The sequence below is a fragment of the Myotis daubentonii genome, unplaced genomic scaffold, assembly GCF_963259705.1.
Source record: "Myotis daubentonii unplaced genomic scaffold, mMyoDau2.1 SCAFFOLD_95, whole genome shotgun sequence".
Classification (NCBI taxonomy): domain Eukaryota; kingdom Metazoa; phylum Chordata; class Mammalia; order Chiroptera; family Vespertilionidae; genus Myotis; species Myotis daubentonii.
Window position 1 is genome coordinate 90652 of NW_026775535.1, and position 19349 is coordinate 110000.

At 62.6% G+C, this 19349-nt stretch overlaps 1 protein-coding gene across 1 annotated transcript in view; it reads right to left on the bottom strand.

Annotated features, from left to right (window-relative positions):
- FAM20C (FAM20C golgi associated secretory pathway kinase) overlaps positions 1-18598 on the bottom strand; it is a 33844-nt gene extending 15246 nt beyond the window's left edge. Inside the window, exons 1-3 of the mRNA XM_059680750.1 lie at positions 16960-18598; positions 15225-15403; positions 5696-5774 (exon numbers count right to left, since the gene is read on the bottom strand). Coding sequence (XP_059536733.1) covers positions 5696-5774; positions 15225-15403; positions 16960-17540 — 839 coding nt within the window. The 5' untranslated portion in view covers positions 17541-18598. The remainder of the gene's footprint in view (positions 1-5695; positions 5775-15224; positions 15404-16959) is intronic.
- Positions 18599-19349: the final 751 nt, after the last annotated feature.

Here is a 19349-nt window from a genome sequence, read left to right on the forward strand (position 1 = left end):
TCCCTCCCTCCTCTCCAGGACCTGGGGCCGAGCCAGAGGCCTTCCTGGCCCCAGTGAGCCTCTGTCTGAATCCCCTCCAGGGACTCGGCCTCTGAAACGTGTGTGTTTATCTGTGTGCGTGGCTGCCGACTCCCCATAGAATTGAAGCTCCTCTGGGTCCTGGTCACTGCTGAGTACTTGATGTCACGCCAGGTCTGAGTGGGTACTGATGACCGTGCCAGGCGGGACCCACGGGGGGGCGGAGAGGGACGAACCTGAGTGCCAGGATCTGTAAGGGGAGGTCCACCTCGGCCGGGCCCACAGCTCTGACCCAAGCACTGCCCTCCCAGGTGGGGCACGGCTCGGGCAGCTTCCTATGGGCACACGAGCTCTGCCTGAGGAACCTGGCGCTGGCCCCATAGAGGATGCTGAGCTCCCGAGTCAGGCGGAGGGCGGGGGGCTTGGAGGCCGGCCCGAGCTGAGCGTGGACACAAAAGGGTCCTTGTCCACCTCTGGCCAGGCCCAGGCCTCTGCGGGCTCCACACCCTGCGACTGCTATTGGGCAATGTGTTTGCCTCTGGGCTGAGTGAGGGCAGCAGAGCGGAGGAAACAAATTATCAGAACAACTCAAAGACTTACCCACTCCTGACGGTGCCATCCCCGGCCCTCAGCACCGGGCACTGCCCCACGGCCTCCTGTGTGGATCCTGTGCCAGAAGCCTTCCCGCCCGGAGACAACTCCACCCACTCGGCAACACCGTCTCCACGGTCTCCCGAGGTCGCTGAGCAGCCAGAGCTCCTTCCGTACCGCCCCCCCCCCCCCGGCCCCCGGCAGCTTCGCCCGAGGTCCTGCTCTAACTTGTGCCACCGTCTGTCCACCTGCCCCTGGGCCCCGAGCGCCCGCACGGCGAACACAGGACCAGGCCCGGCGTCCAGCGTTGCCCACCGCCCTGCTCTCCGGCCTGCGCCTCCTCTTCGCCGTGTGCGCTGGTGCCTGGCGGCCACACTGATCAGAGCAAGAGGGGCTCAAATTTCTGATTTAGAAGCACCTTCCCCGCAAGGTTTCTACAGCCGCTTATGCGTCTGTGCCCGAGGGATGGGCCTCCAAACAGCTGCCACAGATGGTTTATCTCCGAGACACACACACAGACACACGCACGCACACGCACATGCACACACACTTCTAGCCTTTGCAAAAAGAAAGAGAGCAGATGGCGCGTGGGGAGGCTCTGGGCACAGGACGCCCGGCGGAATCTCAGCCTCAGCCCTGTGCGTGGCCTGGTCGGCAGAGAACAGTAAGTCAAGGTGGTGGACACGCTGGGCTGGGGGCCCCGCCCTGTGCACCATAAACACAGCAAATAGGAGAGAAATCGAAATATTTAGGGCCTCTGTGCCACATGCAGGGCCCAGGGCTGGCGGGAAGGGCAGGAATGCCTGCTCGGGCTGGCGAACGAGCCTGGGCCCAAGCCCTGGTCTGCGGCCCACTCCTTGTTTGTGTAAACCCTTCTGATCCCAGTGCCTCCTCCTTGAAGGAGAGTGCAGGAGAGTGGGTAGTAAAACCTGCCCTGTGATCGGAAAGGTCAAGTGACTTGATGCGAGGAAGAGCCACCAGCCACGTCCGGAGCAGCAGCCGCCAAGTCCTAACAACAACATGGAGATGAGGAAACAGCTTCGAGGGGGTGGTGTGTGTGCAGTGTCACAACCAGCAGAGTGGCCTCAGAGACAGAAAGAAAAGGAGGGAAGGAGGGGCAGGTGCTGGGGGAAACCACATGCTCTCTGCAGCCGCTAGCTGCCAGCACGTGTCAGCACGCAGGAAGGAATGGACCCAAGGCCACAGAAAGGCCACCAGGACCGCGCACTCAGCAGGGACGCCACACCCAACATCAGCCACACAGGCGCCTGCACTGCTACCTACAGACACACGTTTACACACGGCGCCTGCACCACTACCCACAGACACACATGTTTACACACAGCACCGGCACCGCTACCTACAGACACACATGTTTACACACGGCGCTGGCACCGCTACCTACAGACACACGTTTACACACGGTGCCTGCACCGCTACCCACAGACACACATGTTTACACACAGCACCGGCACCGCTACCTACAGACACACGTTTACACACGGCGCCTGCACCGCTACCCACAGACACACATGTTTACACATGGAGCCTGCACCGCTACCCACAGACACACATGTTTACACACGGCGCCTGCACCGCTACCTACAGACACATGTTTACACATGGCGCCTGCACCGCTACCCACAGACACACGTTTACACACGGCGCCTGCACCGCTACCTACAGACACACATGTTTACACACGGCGCCTGCATCGCTACCTACAGACACACATGTTTACACACGGCGCCTGCACCGCTACCTACAGACACACATGTTTACACACGGCGCCTGCACCACTACCTACAGACACACGTTTACACACAGCGCCTGCACCGCTACCCACAGACACACATGTTTACACACGGCACCTGCACCGCTACCCACAGACACACACGTTTACACACGGCGCCTGCACCACTACCTACAGACACACATGTTTACACACGGCGCCTGCACCGCTACCCACAGACACACACGTTTACACACGGCGCCTGCACCACTACCTACAGACACACATGTTTACACACGGCGCCTGCACCGCTAACTACACATATTTTTCAGTATCAAATTGGTGTATTAAATGTTACACCGAAATCACAAGCAACAACAAAATAGATAAACTAGACATCCTGCAAATTAGAAAGGACACCACACAGGTTCCGGAATATAGAAAGAACTCTTACAGCCTCTTAACAAAAACAGCTAAAGAAACGGCAAGAGACCTGAACAGACGTTTCTGCAAAGAAGACAGAGACGGCAACACGGGCCTGGAAGCCGCTGCACATTGTCGTTGTTGGAGACACCAGTCTGTCCACAGACGCCCCCGCCCGCCGGGATGGCGGGATCCAGGGCACGGTAATCACCAGTGTCTCGCAGAGTGAGGCTGCCGGTGGGCTGCGGGCCGGTAACTGCTGTGGGAGGCCGTCGGCAGTTCCTGAGCAGGTCAAGGTGGTTATTACATGCCCGGCTCTTGCATTCCTGGGCATTTACCCAAAAGAAATGAAAACATACGTCCACCCAAAAGCTGGTAGGTGAATGTTCCCAACAGCATTATTCTTAGGGCCAACAGGTGGGAACAGCCCAAATGCCACTGAGTGAAGAATGTATGGACTGTGACCTAGCCACACGATGGAATATTGTTCTGCCTGAAAAAGGAGTCAGGCCCGGCCGACACGCTCAGTGATTGAGCGTCGACCTATGACCCAGAAGGTCACCATTTAATTCCCGGTCAGGACCCAGGCCCAGGTTGCGGGCTCGATCCCCATGTGGGGTGCGCAGGAGGCAGCCGATCCATGATTCTCTCTCATCATGGATATTTCTCTCTCTCCCTCTCCCTTCCTCTCTGAAATCAATAAAAATTATTTTTTTAAAAAAGGAGCTAGGACCTGGCACCTGCCACAACTCGATGAGCCTTGAGGATGTGCGGCTGAGGGAGAGAAGCCACTAGAGAGCTGCATTTCGTGATTCGATTCATTCGAAAGCCCCACAACATGTAGACACGTGGAGACGGGTGGGGGCCAGCGGTCGTCCAGCAGAGGAGGGCAAGGAGAAGTGGGGGGCAGCAACCTGTGCCCAGGGTCCCTCACAACGCTTTGCTACGTCCTCCCTCGTCACGCGGATGAGCTGCCCTAGGAACTAACTCTTGTTCTCACCACAGCCCGCAGCGAAGGGTTTCCTTATGCGTCATTTTGCTCAACATTTTACTCAACGTTGCAGAACCTATAGAGGCCATGAGTGAGTGAGGACTTGGGGTTCACAGCGCTCTCCGCAGTAACGGGCAGGTCCTAGAACTGGTCCTGGTGGCGGACACGCAATTCGGCGCGCACACTCACAGCACAGAACAATGGGCTTCACGTGGGTGACGGAGGTGATATGTGGATTTTCTACAAAACCCTAACGTGCAAACAGACTGGACGGCGGAACACTGAACATCCGGTTGCTATAACGCGCACTGACCACCGGGGGCATGCGTGGAATGTGGCAGGCATTGACCGCCGTGGGATGGTGGAGCAGGTGAGTGGGGGTATCAGACCACAGAGGGGCGCCGGTCGCTATCATCGGGGTGAGCCTCTGGTGGTTACTGAAAATTCTTTGCTCCCATGCGACACGGTCCCGCCCAGCGCTACACCCGCTGCTGGCGCCAGAGCCGCCACTCACACCTGCGGCCAGCGCCCGGTGCCAGCCCCGATCGCTTGGTGCCCTCAGTGGGTGTGAGTGGCGGCTGCCGGCCCCGATCACCCCTGAGGGCTTCTCCACCTCCCCCTGCTCCTGAGGGGCAATCGGCGCAGTAGCTGCCACTTGCACCCGCTGCCGGCCCCGGCCCCATCGTACCTGCTGCTGGCGCCAGCCCCAGTCGCTCTGCATGGTCAGTGGGTGCGAGCGGGGCCGATGCTGTCAGCCCATGGGAGCAGCGGCGGCGGGAGCAAGGCTGCCGGCAGACAGGGGACTGGGCGCCGATGGGCTGAGACCCGCCACTGTGCCCACTGCAGCCTTGCAGCCCACAATTCCTTTCAAGGTGCACGAATTTGTGCACTGGGCCCCTAGTACTTGATAAAGCTGTTAAAAAGTCTTGCTTGAATATAGGAACTCCTGGGCTAATGTGTTAATTATATGCTTTTAGATGTGTATTAAAAATATATGATCCACCCCGGCTCAGGGGTTGGAGCACCAGAGGGTCTTGGGTTTGATTCCTGGTCAAGGGCATGTACCTGGGTTGCAGGTCCAGTCCCCACCCCCCAGTTGGGGTGCATGTGGGAGGCACCCAGTCAATGTGACTCTCTCACAGCGATGTTTCTCTCTGTCCCTGCTCCCTTCTACTTAAAAAAAAAATCAATGGAAAATATCCTCACTCCTCGTGTATATATATCCCTTAAGCTTTTACGTCAGCCACAAGTCACACAAACGTCCCAGGACCCCAGGCCCCACCCTCCTCATCCAATCGGTTCAGAGTATTCTGCCAGCAGTTTACAGAGAGGATCAGGTCACAGAAGGACGTTTTTTATTAAAGAGATGATTGGTCATGGATTTAATCGTTGAATGGGTTCCCTTGGGGCGGCCACAGGGTATTGGCCATTCGGTGCCTCACGTTTACCTTGTGGCAGCTTTCATGTTTCCTGCAGCAGGACAAGCCACGCCCACAGGGTTACGGCTGAAGCGCTGCTGGTGCACAGCCAGGCGCGTCCACTTATCTGGCTGCTTTGGGGCGGGGGCAGCGCTGAGCAGCTGGGACACAGACCACATGGCCTGCAGACCCTGAAACACCCACCCTGGCCCTACAGGAGACTGCTGACCCTGAGCCGTGTGGGGGCGGGGTCCTCTCTCCAAGGGGCAGACGGAGCAGCAGTGGGTTTCCTGCGGGGTCACAGGGGTGAGGGTGGGGCAGCAGGCAGCGGAGAGAAAGCGGGGAGCAGTCACCGAGTTCACCCCAAAACACTACTGGAGGACACACTGCACCTTCCACCAAACCTGGTGCCTGTGGGCAGCGCCAGCCCAGCCCAGCCCCCCTCCGCACCCTCTCTACACCCGCTTCGCACCTCCTGCCCCCTCCTGCCCACGCCCCATTGCCGCCGGCGCCAGCACTTACTTCATGGGCTTGAACAGGGCCTGCCCGTAGTTCTGGAACGTCATGATGAGCTTGAGCTGAGTGCCCCCCGACTTCATGGCTGCAGAGAGGCAAAGACACAGGGTCACCCGCTGCCCGACCCTCTGCTCCCCACGCAGACCTCATGGCCTGGGCCCTGGGCGTGGCCAAGGGCCCCCACTCTGCCTGGGGAGTTGGGGTTCCTCACAAGGATGCCGACACGCCCGCCTCCCCATTCAGAGGTTGGGGAGAATCTCTCCCCAGGCCAACCCAAGACAAAGGGCCCGGCTTCTGGAACGGCTGGGTGCACACACCTGCCAGCAGTGCCTCCCGCCCCAGACACACCCCTCACACCTGGACACACCCACTCACACACAGACACAGCTGCACACACACAGGAGGTGAGCTGGCCGACCAGCCCTGTCACCGCACAGGGAGGCCCAGGCCACCCAAGACAGGGTGGTCACAGGGGCGAAGTGAGGCAGTGTCCCCACCAGGGTCCCCGCTCCACTGGGTGGGACCCTGTAAACCACAGGCACCCAGGGGCTTCAGGCTGTGGTGGAGAGGTCCACGCCCGGAGGAGCCTGCAGAGGCCGCTCTGGGTGGTGCTGAAGCTGCCCCCACAGAACAGGGGGTGGTCGGGAAGGCCCGGGGCAGGGGAGGAGGAGAGAGCGGGCACATTGCAGCACCTGGTGGGTCTGGTGGCCACTGGTCCCAGGGCAGTAGGGGATGGGAGCAGGTGGGTGCTGTCCCCTCCGTGTGGGGAGCTGACTAGGGTGGAGGGTGGAGGCCAGTGGGTGGGGGGTGGCTGGAGGAGGTGAGGAAAGAGATGGAGAAAATGGGAAAATTCAAGAAATATCTGGGATGGAGGAGCCATTTGAAGAGGGTGTTGGGGTACGGAGGGGAGAGAAGAGACGAGGGTGACCCCGAGGTTTCGGCTGGAGCAGCTGGATGGAGGAGGAACAGCCTGGAGGTGAAGGTCGGGCCAGGTGAGCCTGGATGCCCCAGGACAGACCCAGGAGCCGGCCTGAGGCGGCCAGCGTGTGGCGCACACGTGGGGATCGTCCACACGGACGAGGGAAAGAGGCCGCCGAGGGCAGAGTGTGGAGGACCTGAGGCCATTGCAGGTCAGGAAGGGCCTGCAGGGCCTGGGTGGAGCTGAGGTCAGTGAGGGTGGACACAACCTGTGAACGTCCACACCATCCACACCGGGGCTGAGGCGGGAGGGCGTCGCCGTGCAGGAGGCTGCGCTGCCGGAGGGCTTTGCTGTGGGGCCCTGACCAGAGTGCCCGGGGCTCCAGGGGCACACGTCAGGCGAGGATAGCAGTGTCACCAGGGGAGGCCCTGCCCTAAGCGTGCACGCCATGGGTGCTGCACGGAGCACCCTCGTGGAACCTGCTGGTGTTAACGTGTGTTAATGTAGCACGGGCGTCCCTAATTGGCACGAGGCCTCTTGGTGCGAGCGCGCATAGAAGCTGCCCGGCCAGCCGGCTGTAGCTGCTTTGCTCGTAAGGAAGCACACCCCGCCTGCTGCTGTCTCCGCGAGTTCTTCCCTATCCTGCACCCAGAGGGCTCCATCCGGGCTGAGGGGCTGGCCCCCACCAGCAGCCCTGAGCCTGGAGGCTCCGCTCAGCCCTCTACGGCTGGGCACCTAGGTGCTCACGCTTCCTAACCTCAGGGTCCCCTTTCGGTAAGTGGGGCTCAGGGTGCCACCCAGCCTCCTCCAAGGGGGTCTGGGGGTCCAGACAACCAGGGAGCGTATTTTCCCTGTTGGCTGCAGGGGCCACTCACCTGGGACATGGGGATGAGACCCGTCCACCTCCTCGGACAGCAGCCCCATGAAGGGGTGACGCCGTGACGCCTCGGGAGAGCACCCGACGGGGCACCCCCAGGACGGCAGGTTGCCACGGGGAGCGAGTTACCTCCCTGAGGTTGTCGGTGGCCCGTGGCCCCTGAGCACCAAGCCCAGACCCTGCCTCCAGGTTCCGCCCCCACCGGCCAACTCCTCCCAGTGCGGCGTCTGCTCCGGCCACGGCCGGGCTGTGTCTGAGGGCCTGGCCCTGGCATCCAGGACCGAGAGCTCTCAGGCTCCACGATCCAGTGCACGCTCCTCGGGGACACAAAGCCACTTCCCCGCAAAACACTGGAGACTCCCGAGGGACAGAGAGCCGCGCGGCCTCCGACATGCCGAGCGTGAAGGACGCGGAAGCCGCCGTGACTTGATTCTTAGCTCGGCCCTGCTGGGCGGACGGTGGTTCTCTCCCGAAAGCTGCAGGTGAGTTCAATTTTCTCTCCTCTCATCACGAACAATCTCGGCTCTTTAACAAGATGAGGACAGCAGTGGCTCCTGAGACACTGAGCGGCCCGATGCTGCCCCACAGGACGTCCCCATTTCCACGGAACAGCTGGGGCCACTGGGTTTAAACCCCGCCCCCCCCCCCCCCCCCCCAGCCAGTCAGAGGCAGCCCACCGCTCTTCCCAGGGCTGGGGACCCTGGCCTCTCTTAATAACAAAATGTTATGCAAACCTGGCCGGCTTAATCCCTCTTGCTCTGGAAGGAAATCCACACGCATTGCTGCTCCCCACAGAGAAAACAAGTAATCTATATACATAAAAGGCTAAGTGTCTGTCCGACCGGTAGCTATGATGCACACTGACCACCAGGGGGCAGATATTCAACACAGGAGCTGCCATGATGCGCACTGGCCATTTAAAAACAAATGGCACCACAGACCTGGTGCCAACAAACCAACACTCAGCTTCCCCCAAGTGGGACACAGGCCCCGCCACCACCCCGGGGTGACACCTCACCAAATCACAGCCGACACTGCCAAGACCCCATGGTACAAAATGCAGCCCCCAGCCCAGCCCAGCCTGGAAGGGGTCGCTGTGGGTGCTGGATAATGACGTCACATAGCACCGCCCGGCTTCCTCTCCCTAGCAACTAGCCTCCTTGCAGTTTCTTCAGCCCAGGAACACAACTTGCTTTATAGCCAGGTGCAGACATTTTACAATTTAACCAAATGTCTGTGAAGCGTCTTCCCTGCCTCATCTCATTTGATCCTCACAGAAGTCCTGGAGTAGGCAGATAGGAGACTCGGTAGAATCCTATTTTCTTTTCACTAGCCAGACAACAGAGATTTAGAAAGTTTAGAAACTTGACCCGACTTAACAGAAGAAAGAAATGGTGGACCTTGACAATGACGTCAGGTTTTCTCACTGCGCAGAATATAGTCAGACACGGCTGCAGTTAAATATTTCACCCTCTGTTCTCCCTGCGTGATCTACAATAATAATCTGCTTCGTGTTGATGTTTCCTGCTGTGTTGCTGACAGTTACCTGGAAGAGAAGTTGGGGTGCTTCACTGGACTGTTAAAAGTTTAGCTGCATCAGAAAGCAGGTCTAATGAAGCAAGTTTATTGGATACTAAGGGCACAGTTCATGAATTTGTGCACAGGTAGGGTCCGGCCAGCCCGCCCTGATGGGGCCCATTGGGCCAGGCCGGAGGGGGGAGGGGCTGCGGGTGGTTGGCCAGCTGACCCCACCCGCGATCGGGGTGTTGGGGGCTGATCGGGGGCCAGGCCGGGGTTGGGGGGGGGGGCGATTGGGGCCCAGATCAGGCTGGTTGGCTGCTGCAGTGTGCGTCATAGCCACTGGTTGTTTCGCCGTTCGTCGCTGAGCCATATATATGTGTGTTTGTGTATATATATATATATATACACACACACACACACACACACACACAAAAGGTTTAAGTTGACTCACGCATGCACAATACACAAAAAGCTCTTGCTGGCGCTAATCGCATGCGTGTGTTTCGATCTGTCATTGGTGATCGTGAATTTGGTTGACACTTCTGTTATAGAGAAAGGGCAAATAATGATATTAAAATATGTCTTCTAATTAATTTCCTTTCAATGTGCACGAATCTGTGCACCGGGCCACTAGTTAGAAATTGAAAGGCGTTCAACTCCACTACGGACTCCAGAAACACCAGCCATCACCCGGTCCTGGGCACCACGTTTCTCTCCTCTGGGGGCTGTGCCTTCCCACGGCATCCACCTCTCACGTGGCCATGCTAGGGCCACGAGGGAAGACATTTCAAATTCTGCTCTGAAATCTGGTGTTGTCTCCCTACAAAACCCACACCTCACTGCCCGGTGTCCTGGCAAAGGCCTGCTGGGGAGAGGCAGGTGCCCAGGAGTCTGTGCCCAGATGGGCAGCCCGCTCTCCCTGGCAGGGTGGGCCCCGGGAGGTGGCTGGCCCGAGGGCCACAGCAGCGGAGCTGGGCACAGACCGTCCGCGAGGAGAAGGGGGTGGGTTTGGGGTTTCTGCTCATAGACAAACCGAGGTTGGCGACTTCAGGCAACCTTGTCACAGGAGAGCAGAGGCCAATGCGAGGGGGCGCCAGGTGTGCAGGCAAAGGCCTTGGGCGGAGCTGCCAGGGGCCTCACCTGGTCGGGCTCCAGGGGCCCCGGTGGCCAGCAACCTCGGCCCTGGGGAGGGACCCAAGAAGGGTCCCACGGGCGGCAAGCCAGGCGCATCCCGCGGTCAGGCTTCAGAAGTCGCTCTCACTGACCACGTCCCTCATCATCTGCCACCTGCTCTCCATCTCCCCAGCCTCCACCCAGTCGCCAGCACGCAGGGCACCCGGGCATCCAGGCCAGCTCTTCCACACCCACCCACGGCCACTCCCTCGCGGTGCCCCTGTGCGCGCCCTGCTCTCCAGTCTTCTGGCCGCGACCCTTCGTCCAGCTCAGTCATTCCTAACCCTCAAGTCACATCCCCAACCGAGTGTAACATGTTGGTAATTAACATTGATTGATGGTCATCAACAACACACATCGTTAATGGTACGTTAATATGCGTTCATAGGTCTCCATAATGCTTTGCAATTCATGGTTCATCGGCACCGAGACGCCCGTGACCACTAACCCACCTGGACCCGCCAGTGCTGCCGACTTCAGGCCACCACCCCGTGCCTTCAGGAGGCAGAGCCGAAATCGCTGCCGGCCCGGCGCCCATTTTTCTGGAAGATGGCTCACTGGTTCTGAGAACTTTTTACTTAAAGGGAACTGAGAGCACTGCCGGGTGGAAACCAGCTCCTCCCTGGGATCCGAGGAACAACTGGAACACACACCCGCTGGGTTCGGGGCCACAGCTGCCGTCTGCGCTAAATGGAGCGAGCAGGTGCGGGGCGGGGATGCGCGTCAGCGCCAGGGCCAGGGCTTTTGTTCTTTTTTTGTTGTTGTTTTAAATATATATTGCATTGATTTCAGAGAGGAAAGGAGAGGGAGAGACAGAAACATCGATGAGAGAATCATAGATCGGCTGCCTCCTGCACGCCCCCCATGGGGATCGAGCCCACAACCTGGGCATGAGCCCTGACCAGGAATCGAGCTGTGACCTCCTGGTTCACAGATCAATGCTCAACCCCTAAGCCACGCTGGCCGGGCTGGACATTTGTTCTTGACCTTGGACCAGAGGCTGGAGGAGCGCTGAGGGGGCTCCGCTAGTTGCTGCTTTCTCCATGTTCGGCTCTTGGATGACCTATGGCCCCTCAGCACTGGGCCTGGGGGGGTCTGGCTCATTGGGCACTTTCCGTTCTCTGCTTCTAGGCCCCAGACACTGGGACTCACGACCGCCTTGCACTGGGGAGGAGGCACCCTGTGCCTTCCTGGTGCTGGGAGGAGGCAGGGCAACCATGCCCCCGGCACCCGGGCAGCAGCTGGGGGCCCCAGACACAGCCTTTGCTCCTCCAGCCAGTCAGCCCTGGACTCCGCTGCCACCACGAGGGACGAGGCAGGGGAGAGGGGGGTGCCTGTTCTCCTGGGTTCAGGGACCAGCGAGGGTTTGTCCTGACCCGTTGGCATTTCCGGCAAGAGGCTGCTCGAGTCCTCTCCGGCCACGTGGCTTCTCCTTTGTAAGTCATCCCAAGAGCAGAGCCATTAACTGTGCCCTTGATTCTTCACATCCATGACCGTGCAGGGCGGCGACTTCATTCGTGCTGACGGGAGGTGCCGCATGCCCAAGTCCAAGCTGAACAGAGGAGATGACGTCTTGAGCCTTCGAAGGCGGCCACCCTGCCGGGAGCCGGGAGCCTGACCATGAAACAGCCCTACTGGCCACACACGCTCATGAAGCGGTCAGTGGCTCTCAGCTGGCGACTTTGGGAACCATCCAGTGAGAAAGCACCTCGAACGTCACAGGAATCACGCTCCCCCAAACAACACGCCGGGTCCAGGTGTAATAATGTGAACAACGGATGATTAAAGTGACTGCCCGGGGTCGATGGCTGAGGGCAGACTCCTGAGCGGAGCACAGGGATGTCCTAGCCTCAGGCCAGTCTCCGCGCCCCCCCCCCCCGGCCCGAGGCCTTAGTTTCCCTACCTGAAGGGTGGCAGCCAGAAGGCTGGGTTTCTGGCTCTTTAAAGCGAGGGTCTTTTTTTATGCCCTCACTGCGGTGCCTGGGACTTCTGTCTTCCTTTCCTTCCATTTCATGCTCAGGAGGACGGGGATGCTAAACCTTGAATCCTGGCGGGCTCTGGGCTCCCGTAAAGGGGGTGTCACCCAGGGTCCCCAGAGAGCCTTGAAGCCGCAGCCCCCTCGGCCACAGCAATGCCAGGTGGGCCCCCAGCGGCAGGCAGCTCCCACCTGGACACCCTCGCATCCAGGGACCCCAGTCTCCACACCTCCCCATCAGGACCTGCTTGGTGAGGGCCCAGCCAGGGCTTGTCTCAAGCAGCTGGGTTTTCAACCAAATGTCCAGTGGACGTGGGGCGACCCCTCCCAGGAAGGGTGGGGTCATGGGAGATGCCAGCCGCTGGCCCTGGCCGGCTCCTCTCCACTCCCTGCAGAGGCGGCCGGGCCTGGACCTGGTCTCCTGGGCCCCTGGATGCTGCTCTCTCTGCTCACAGGGGGAGAACTCCTGCTTCCTCGGGCACAGGGGGCTTTTCACAAGCAGGAACTCGCCCGGGCGCGTCTCCAGGCCCAGGCAGCGGGAGGGGCAAGTTCCTGGCCCAGGCCCTTCCCCATGGCGCCTGGGGTGAGGGGCTTGGGCCCCCACGGAGATCACGCCACAGAAACCCACCCTGCGGGCGCTCGACCAGCTGTTCTCAGCTCTCCGTCACTCATGAGCCCGCGGTGACCCCGTGAAGTACGTTCCGCGGGTTCACGTCCTTCACAGTCTCTGCAGGCGGACGTGCCCGTGTTCGGGGATTTCGGAAACTTCGGACGACCGCAGTGAGGCGGTGCCTGCGTCACGCGCACTGCGTGTGGGCTGCCTGGGTCTGGGCAGAGCCGAGGAAGCACCCCGACTCCACCGCGAGGGAGACAACACGGATCACGCCAGGCTTCGCCCACACGTTCAGGCTGAGCCAGGCCTTTGCTGTCGAAGGGGCTGTTTGGATTTCAGATCCGCAAGCTGGAGGTTAGGTCCAGGTTATCACCACCAGCGTCCCCGTGAGCACGAGAGGTTCGTCCGTGTGCCCAAAGCCACTCTGGCTGGGGACTGGCAGAACCAGGCCCATGCTCTGCCGGGGGCAGGGCACCCGGTCCCATCGGTGACACCTGTGGCCCAACTGGCACTGCAGAGTGACCCTGACTGACCAGCCCTCGCTCCGACGGACCCACTGCCCCACAGACAGGGGAGGACCGGCTGGTCCGTGTAGTCGGCTCAGGCAGCCCAGGACCCCGACGGGCAGGGACTCTCCCCAGGGCACCCTCAGCCAGAACCCTGGGGTGTGGTGCCCCAAGGCCAGGCCCCTACGGGGATGGGAGGAGGAGGGTGGCCAGGGTCAGCAAAGCTGCCTGGGAGCCCTGGAGGTGCCCCCCCCACCCCCCACCCCCGCAGCTGCCCCGGGCTCTGGAGCCCTGCCCTCGGCACCAAGTGTGTCCAGTGAGGGCTGGGAGGCGTCTGCTCTCTGAGGGGAGGTGGCCCAGGCTCTGCACCCTCACAGCCCTGTCCCTGACCCTGACCCTGACCCTGACCCTGCATTTGCCCTAGACAAGGTGGGGGTGGGGGTGGGGGTGGGGCATGGAAGCCCAGACGCGAGCACCAGTTAATATTTTACAGGCTTGTCACGCTCACCATATTATCAGAATAAGAGGCAACCTTCCTGAGAGACACGAGCCCCCTGCACAAGTGGGGAAACTGGCGGAGGGATGTGCACACGGCAGCAGCAGGCAGTCTCTCTCAGCAGGAACCCCTAAACTGTTCCCATTTCCTGAAGCCCTGCCCTTCCTGCTGAGTCCAGACTCCAGGAAGACCCTCCTTCCAGGTGGGGTCGTCTCCCTGACACACCTGGCCTGGGTCTATGCAGCGCTTAAAGCATCTGCTCCTGCTCCGCGTGCGTCCTTCTGTCTCCCTGGGACTCTCAGGTCAGCAGGCAGCAGAATCACTTCGAGGATGGATTCATCCTCGACTGCCCGCCACCAGGACGGGCCCAAATGCAGGCGGTGCCCACGAAAGTCTGCTGAGTAGATGGAGGAGGTGGCAAGACACCGGGCGTCTTCCCAGCAGCCACACTCCTCTCAGAAGGAAGGGCCACCCGGCGGTGGCTCTCTCTGACCATCCCCGCCATTCACTGCTGCCCAGCATGGCCCGAGCCCTGACCCTGGCGGGGTCAGCAGGGAGGCGGGGCGGCGCTGGGCACGGGAGTGGCTCTCAGGTTCCTCCAGGCAGCACGCTGGGTGAGGAGACCACCCCTTGCTCCAGGGTGAGCCTCTCGTGCTGGGAGGAGCCGCCCGTCTGCCTCCCCCCAGCAAGCAGCTCAGGCCGGGCAGAGAGCCCAGAGCAGACTCTGGAGAACTTGGAGCTCACCTGCCTGTCTCAGAGGCCGCACCTAACTGCCCTGTCAGCACCAGGACAGCCCCGGGCGGCTGGCGCCCATCCAGCACCAGGACTGCTGCCCTGTGCACAGCATGGAGACCTCACTCACAGCCCACTAGGCGGGCACCTGCCAGGAATGGTGCTCCCGCCCAGGGATCTGCCCAGCCCCCTGCGTCTCCAGCCACTGCAGACACTGGGGCCTTCCCGAGGCCCGAGATCAAAGGCTCAGACCTCCACGCGCGGCAGAAACCACTGCTGACACGCTTTCCCAGAACCAGTAACCGCTGCCCTTTCTGTCCGACTCAGCAGATCCCAAGGTGCTCAGGAGGCTGCCTGCCAACCAGAGTGCGGGGCTGCACGTGCACAATGGAGCCCGGGTCGCCCATCCATACGGAAGGGCAGAGCCCTGGCTAAGCTTGGGTGCGGCCCAATCCAGGCAGCGCTGGATGCTCCCCTGAGCTCCCACGTGGAGGAAGGGGCACAACCCTGAGGTGTCCCTTCTCTGCTGGTGGCGAGAGCTGTGCCCTCCTCAGGTGGGGAAGAGCTGAGTGCACATCCCCTCAACTGCACGTGGCCTGACCCTACCTGTCCCCTCCTCCAGGCCTGTGGGCGTCAGATGGGGATGCTCCAGCCGGGGCACCGGCCCTCAGGCCCCGTTGCATGCCAGTCACGTGCCCGTAGCACGTGCAGCGAGGCACCTACCCACACTGGTTATCTTCTGGGCGCCCAGGTCCTGCAGCAGGGCATCGACCGCAGGGCTGTCCCTGGAGTACAGCTCGTACCGGTTGATGCCGATGTGGAACTTGAGCCAGTTGGGGTAGCTGTCCACGGCCGCCTCCCCCGTGGGTGCGAAGTCCTCGCCCTCGGGGCCGTCGTGCGGCCTACGGAGATGAAGGGACCCCAGTCAGCAGGGAGCGGATGGAGAACCTGGGGGGCGGGGGGGGGGGGTGGCCGCTGCCGCCAAGGTTTTAACTTTGGGTCTGAACCAACGCAGCTTCTGTGCCAACGGGCCATGCCAGGTCTGTGTTTTCCTGTGGCTGCTGCTCTAACGACTAATCACATCTCTAGAGGCCGTAATTCCTACTTACCCCCGAGCCCCAGACAGCTGTAACTAAAGCAGGAGCAACCAGGAGCTCAGCGCAAGGCCCCAGCATGTCTGTCCTGGGGTCACCAAGGCCGCCAGACAGCATGACGTCAGCTTGGGGTGCAAGGGGCCTTGGCTCCTGGGTGAGGGTGGGGGGGACCAAGCTCATTGTTGACCACAGACTATGTGCAAGTCTGACACGCCCAGCCTGTCAGAAACTTTCCCTGGGAACTCCGCTCTGGCTCCAGCAACCAGGGGTAAGGCTGATGCAACCGACTAAATTTAATTTTAACGAGGGCAGTCGTGGGTGGGGAGAGAGGAAGGAGGCAGGACCTGCCACCCACGAGGCTGTCCTCACACGCCTGGGGAGAGCGGACCCCACTTCCTGCTGGGCTTGGGGGGGGGAAGGTGGACTTGTCCCAGGTCTAATTCACCTGCATGTGGCCTTCCCGGCCCCAAGTCCCCACCACAGTGGACACGAAGGGTGGGGCTACCCCCCAACCACTGGCTCTGGGCTCTCTCCTCTGAAGACCCCAAGCATGCATGGTGGGGCTTTCAGACTCAGCACACGGCCTAGTTTCCAAGGAGAAGGCTCTTTCGGAGAGGTCTGGGCTCCTGGCCGCCCCGGGCTTGGGTCACCTCCCCAGGTAGCTGTTTATTCCGGCCTCACTGCTGGTTAATATTTCACTACCCTGCTCCCAGCATCTGCTCAGCTTGCTCTTTGCAGCTGAGGAGGGCCTTGGGGGGAGGGTTTAGACCAGGACAGTTTAAAGAGATGCTTCTCCCCATGAAGCTGTCACCCGGCCGCCCCACGCGGCTGGCACTGGCACAGCGGCTGGGAGAGCCCTTCCTTGGCCCCTTGGAGCCCGCACACCCCTCAGCTACGGGTCCTCAGTGACAGGTCCGCACAGAGCAGGCTTGGCTCCCAGGCAGGGGCAGGGCTGCTCTCCCTCACTCCCTGGGCTCATGCTCACTCCACCCGCAGCTCATTCATTCATTCATTCATTCGTGGCCTGACCTCACTTCCCAAGCCCGGGACCAGGGCCTGGCAGGACCCTCCCTGGCTCCCCTGCCCGGAGGCCTGGGCGGCTGACCCAGGGGCAGCTCCACACCTGCCCCTCTCAGGGACGCAGCCCTTCCTGAGACAAAGGCAGCAGGGACAAGAGGCAGGGGTGGCCGGTGGTGGCCCACAAGCTCCCCTTCTGGCCGTGGGTCCCCGCACACAGTGCCCGGGGCGCGGAAGGGCCTTTTCTGGGGGGAAGGCACATGGGCGGGTCTTTATTCTCAAAGGGCGCGTGGCTGCCTGAGGGGCCGGCCCTGTTGGCGTCCACCCCGGGCCCTGGACCCACTCACCAGTTGGGGTTCTCCGCCGCCGCCTTGGGGTTGAACCTGATGTCGCTGTTCACGTTGAAGAGGACGTCGTCCTCGGTCAGCGGGGGCACGGCGACCCGGTACAGCGGATGTTCGAACAGCCGGGCCAGGAGCGAGCCGTCCCCGCTGGGGCCGGGCGGCGGCACGGGCCGCCGGAGGCCGGGGTCTCGAAGCAGCGGCCGGTGCGCGTGGCCGCGGGGTCTGGGCGCCCCGGGATCCTGGCCCTGCACGGCGCCCTCGGCCGGCTCGGCGGGCGGCAGCTTCTCCAGCGAGTGGGACGTGAGGTTGGAGGACGGGTCGGAGCTGAAGTCCTGCAGGATGCGCAGCGTGTGCTTGTGGGGCCAGCCCGCGTCGCCGGCGGCCGAGGGCTCCCCGGGGCGGCCGCGCGCCTGGGCCCAGCCCGGCGCCGCCTCTGCCGCGGGCTGCGCGCAGGAGCAGCCGGCCTCCCCCGGGGGCCGCGCGCGCCGCTCCAGCCGGGGCAGCAGGTCCAGCGCGATGTGCAGCGCGCACGCCACCAGGAACACCATCAGGACGAGCACGCGGAACCGGCGCACCTGGATCATCTTCACGGCGCCTCGGAGCGCCCGCCCGCGCCCTCTAGGCTTGGCTCGGCCCGAACGAGGCGCCGCACGGATCAAGGTGCATCTGGCTTCCGGCAGCTACCAGCTCCGGGGATGCTCGCAGGCCCGCGCCACGTGGGAAGCGCCCACCGCCCAAGCGCGCACCGGCCGGGCCATCTCGGGTCGGTCCCTCTCGCCTCTCCGGAGCGGCCGCGCCCTCGGCGACCGGTCCCAAGGGTCCTCGTCCGCGGAGCTGGGGCCCAGTCGAGTGACCGGCTCTGGGCCGACCGCGCTCATCTGGCGCGCGGGGGGCCCATGCGGCGCCCCATTCCTGCCGGGGCGCTCGGCCTGGGGATGGCGGTGGCGACTCGGCGCAATCCGATCCGGCTCCGGGGCCGCGCCGGGCGCCGGGCGCCGGGCCGGGCGGTGGAGAAAGGGCGGCTCTTTGGGGCAGGGCTGGGCCCTCTCGCGCTGCGGCCCGGAGGCGGGGATCCGGAGGGGAGCTAGGGCGCAGGGCCGCGGGGACCGATGGGGAGGCGGAGTGGGCGGGGGGCACACCGAGCGGCGGGCGATCCCCGGCAGGTGCAGCGCCGACCCGAGCGCAGTGCCCACGGCGGATCCTCGCGATGCCCGCACCCGGGCGGGCAGATATGCGAACGCCGCGGAGCCGCCCCCCGCGTCAGCGCCCGCAGATTGGCCGAGCCGCGGCCCCGCGAGTCACTGCCGCCCGGCCGATCGGCTCCCTCTCCTTTCTCCACCCCTCGGCCGCGCCCCGCGATGCCTCTGCAGCTCCGGGCCCGCAAGGAGAGGGCGCCTTCCCGCCGTGTTCGCGGAGAGGACGGCGCCGCTCGGGAGAGGACGGAAGGCGGAGCGCGGGCCTGGCTCCTGCCGCGGGAGCGGGTCTCCTCGCCGCGCGCTGTCCCCACGGGCCCTCCGGCCGGTTCGCTGCGCCCCGGACCAGTGCCCGCCCCCGAGCCCGGCCGCTAGCTCAGCTCCTCGCCTCCTCCCAGCGCGGAGGGCCAGACCCGGCCAAGTCCCTCCCCGGAGCCGCTGGGCGTCTGCGCCGCCAGACGGCGACCTTGCGCCCCCCGCCCCCGCCGCGGCGAGGGGAAGGGGAGGGGTGACGGGCCGTCGCCGGAAAGAACGGAGGAGCGCGGAGCGCGGTTTTTGACCCAAATCCGGAGCGGACGCTGGACCGGCGGGGGAGCCTCCAGCCCTGGGGAGCTTCCAGCCCCACCCTCCCTCTGGCCCCACCCTCCCTGGGCCCCACTCTCCCTCTGGGGACGCGCCTGCGACTTCACTCTGGCAGGGCCAGAGCCAGAGCCCAAGCGGGTGTCACGGCACAGAGGGGTGCCCGGTGTGTGCTGCTCAGAGGAGCAGTGTGTGTGTGAGTGTGAGTGTGAGTGTGTGTGTCTGTCTCACCCTCATTTGCCTCCCAGAAGCACGGAATTGGACACACACACCCAGGGCCCGATACTGCCATCTGTGGCCTCCCCCCGGGCCCACCCAGCCTCTGGACCCGCAGCCCCACTGGGAGTGTGACTGAATGTCACCCCAAAATCACAGGGAGGAAGGTAGGAGCCTGGCCAGTGTGTAAAGCAGGTGGGTAATGCCTGGCACAGCCTCTCCCGCCAGAGGAGAGGGGACGGGGGCCAGGTACCCCCATTCCTCACTGTGCTCCTGGAACCCCACTGCCTGCACGGACCTCAGCTTTCCCTCGTGGGTTCGGAGTGCATTGTCCCTGCCACTAGCCTTGACTCTCACACCTGCCAGTGCCTGAGGTCAGCAGGGCCCACTGGACGCTGAGCGAAG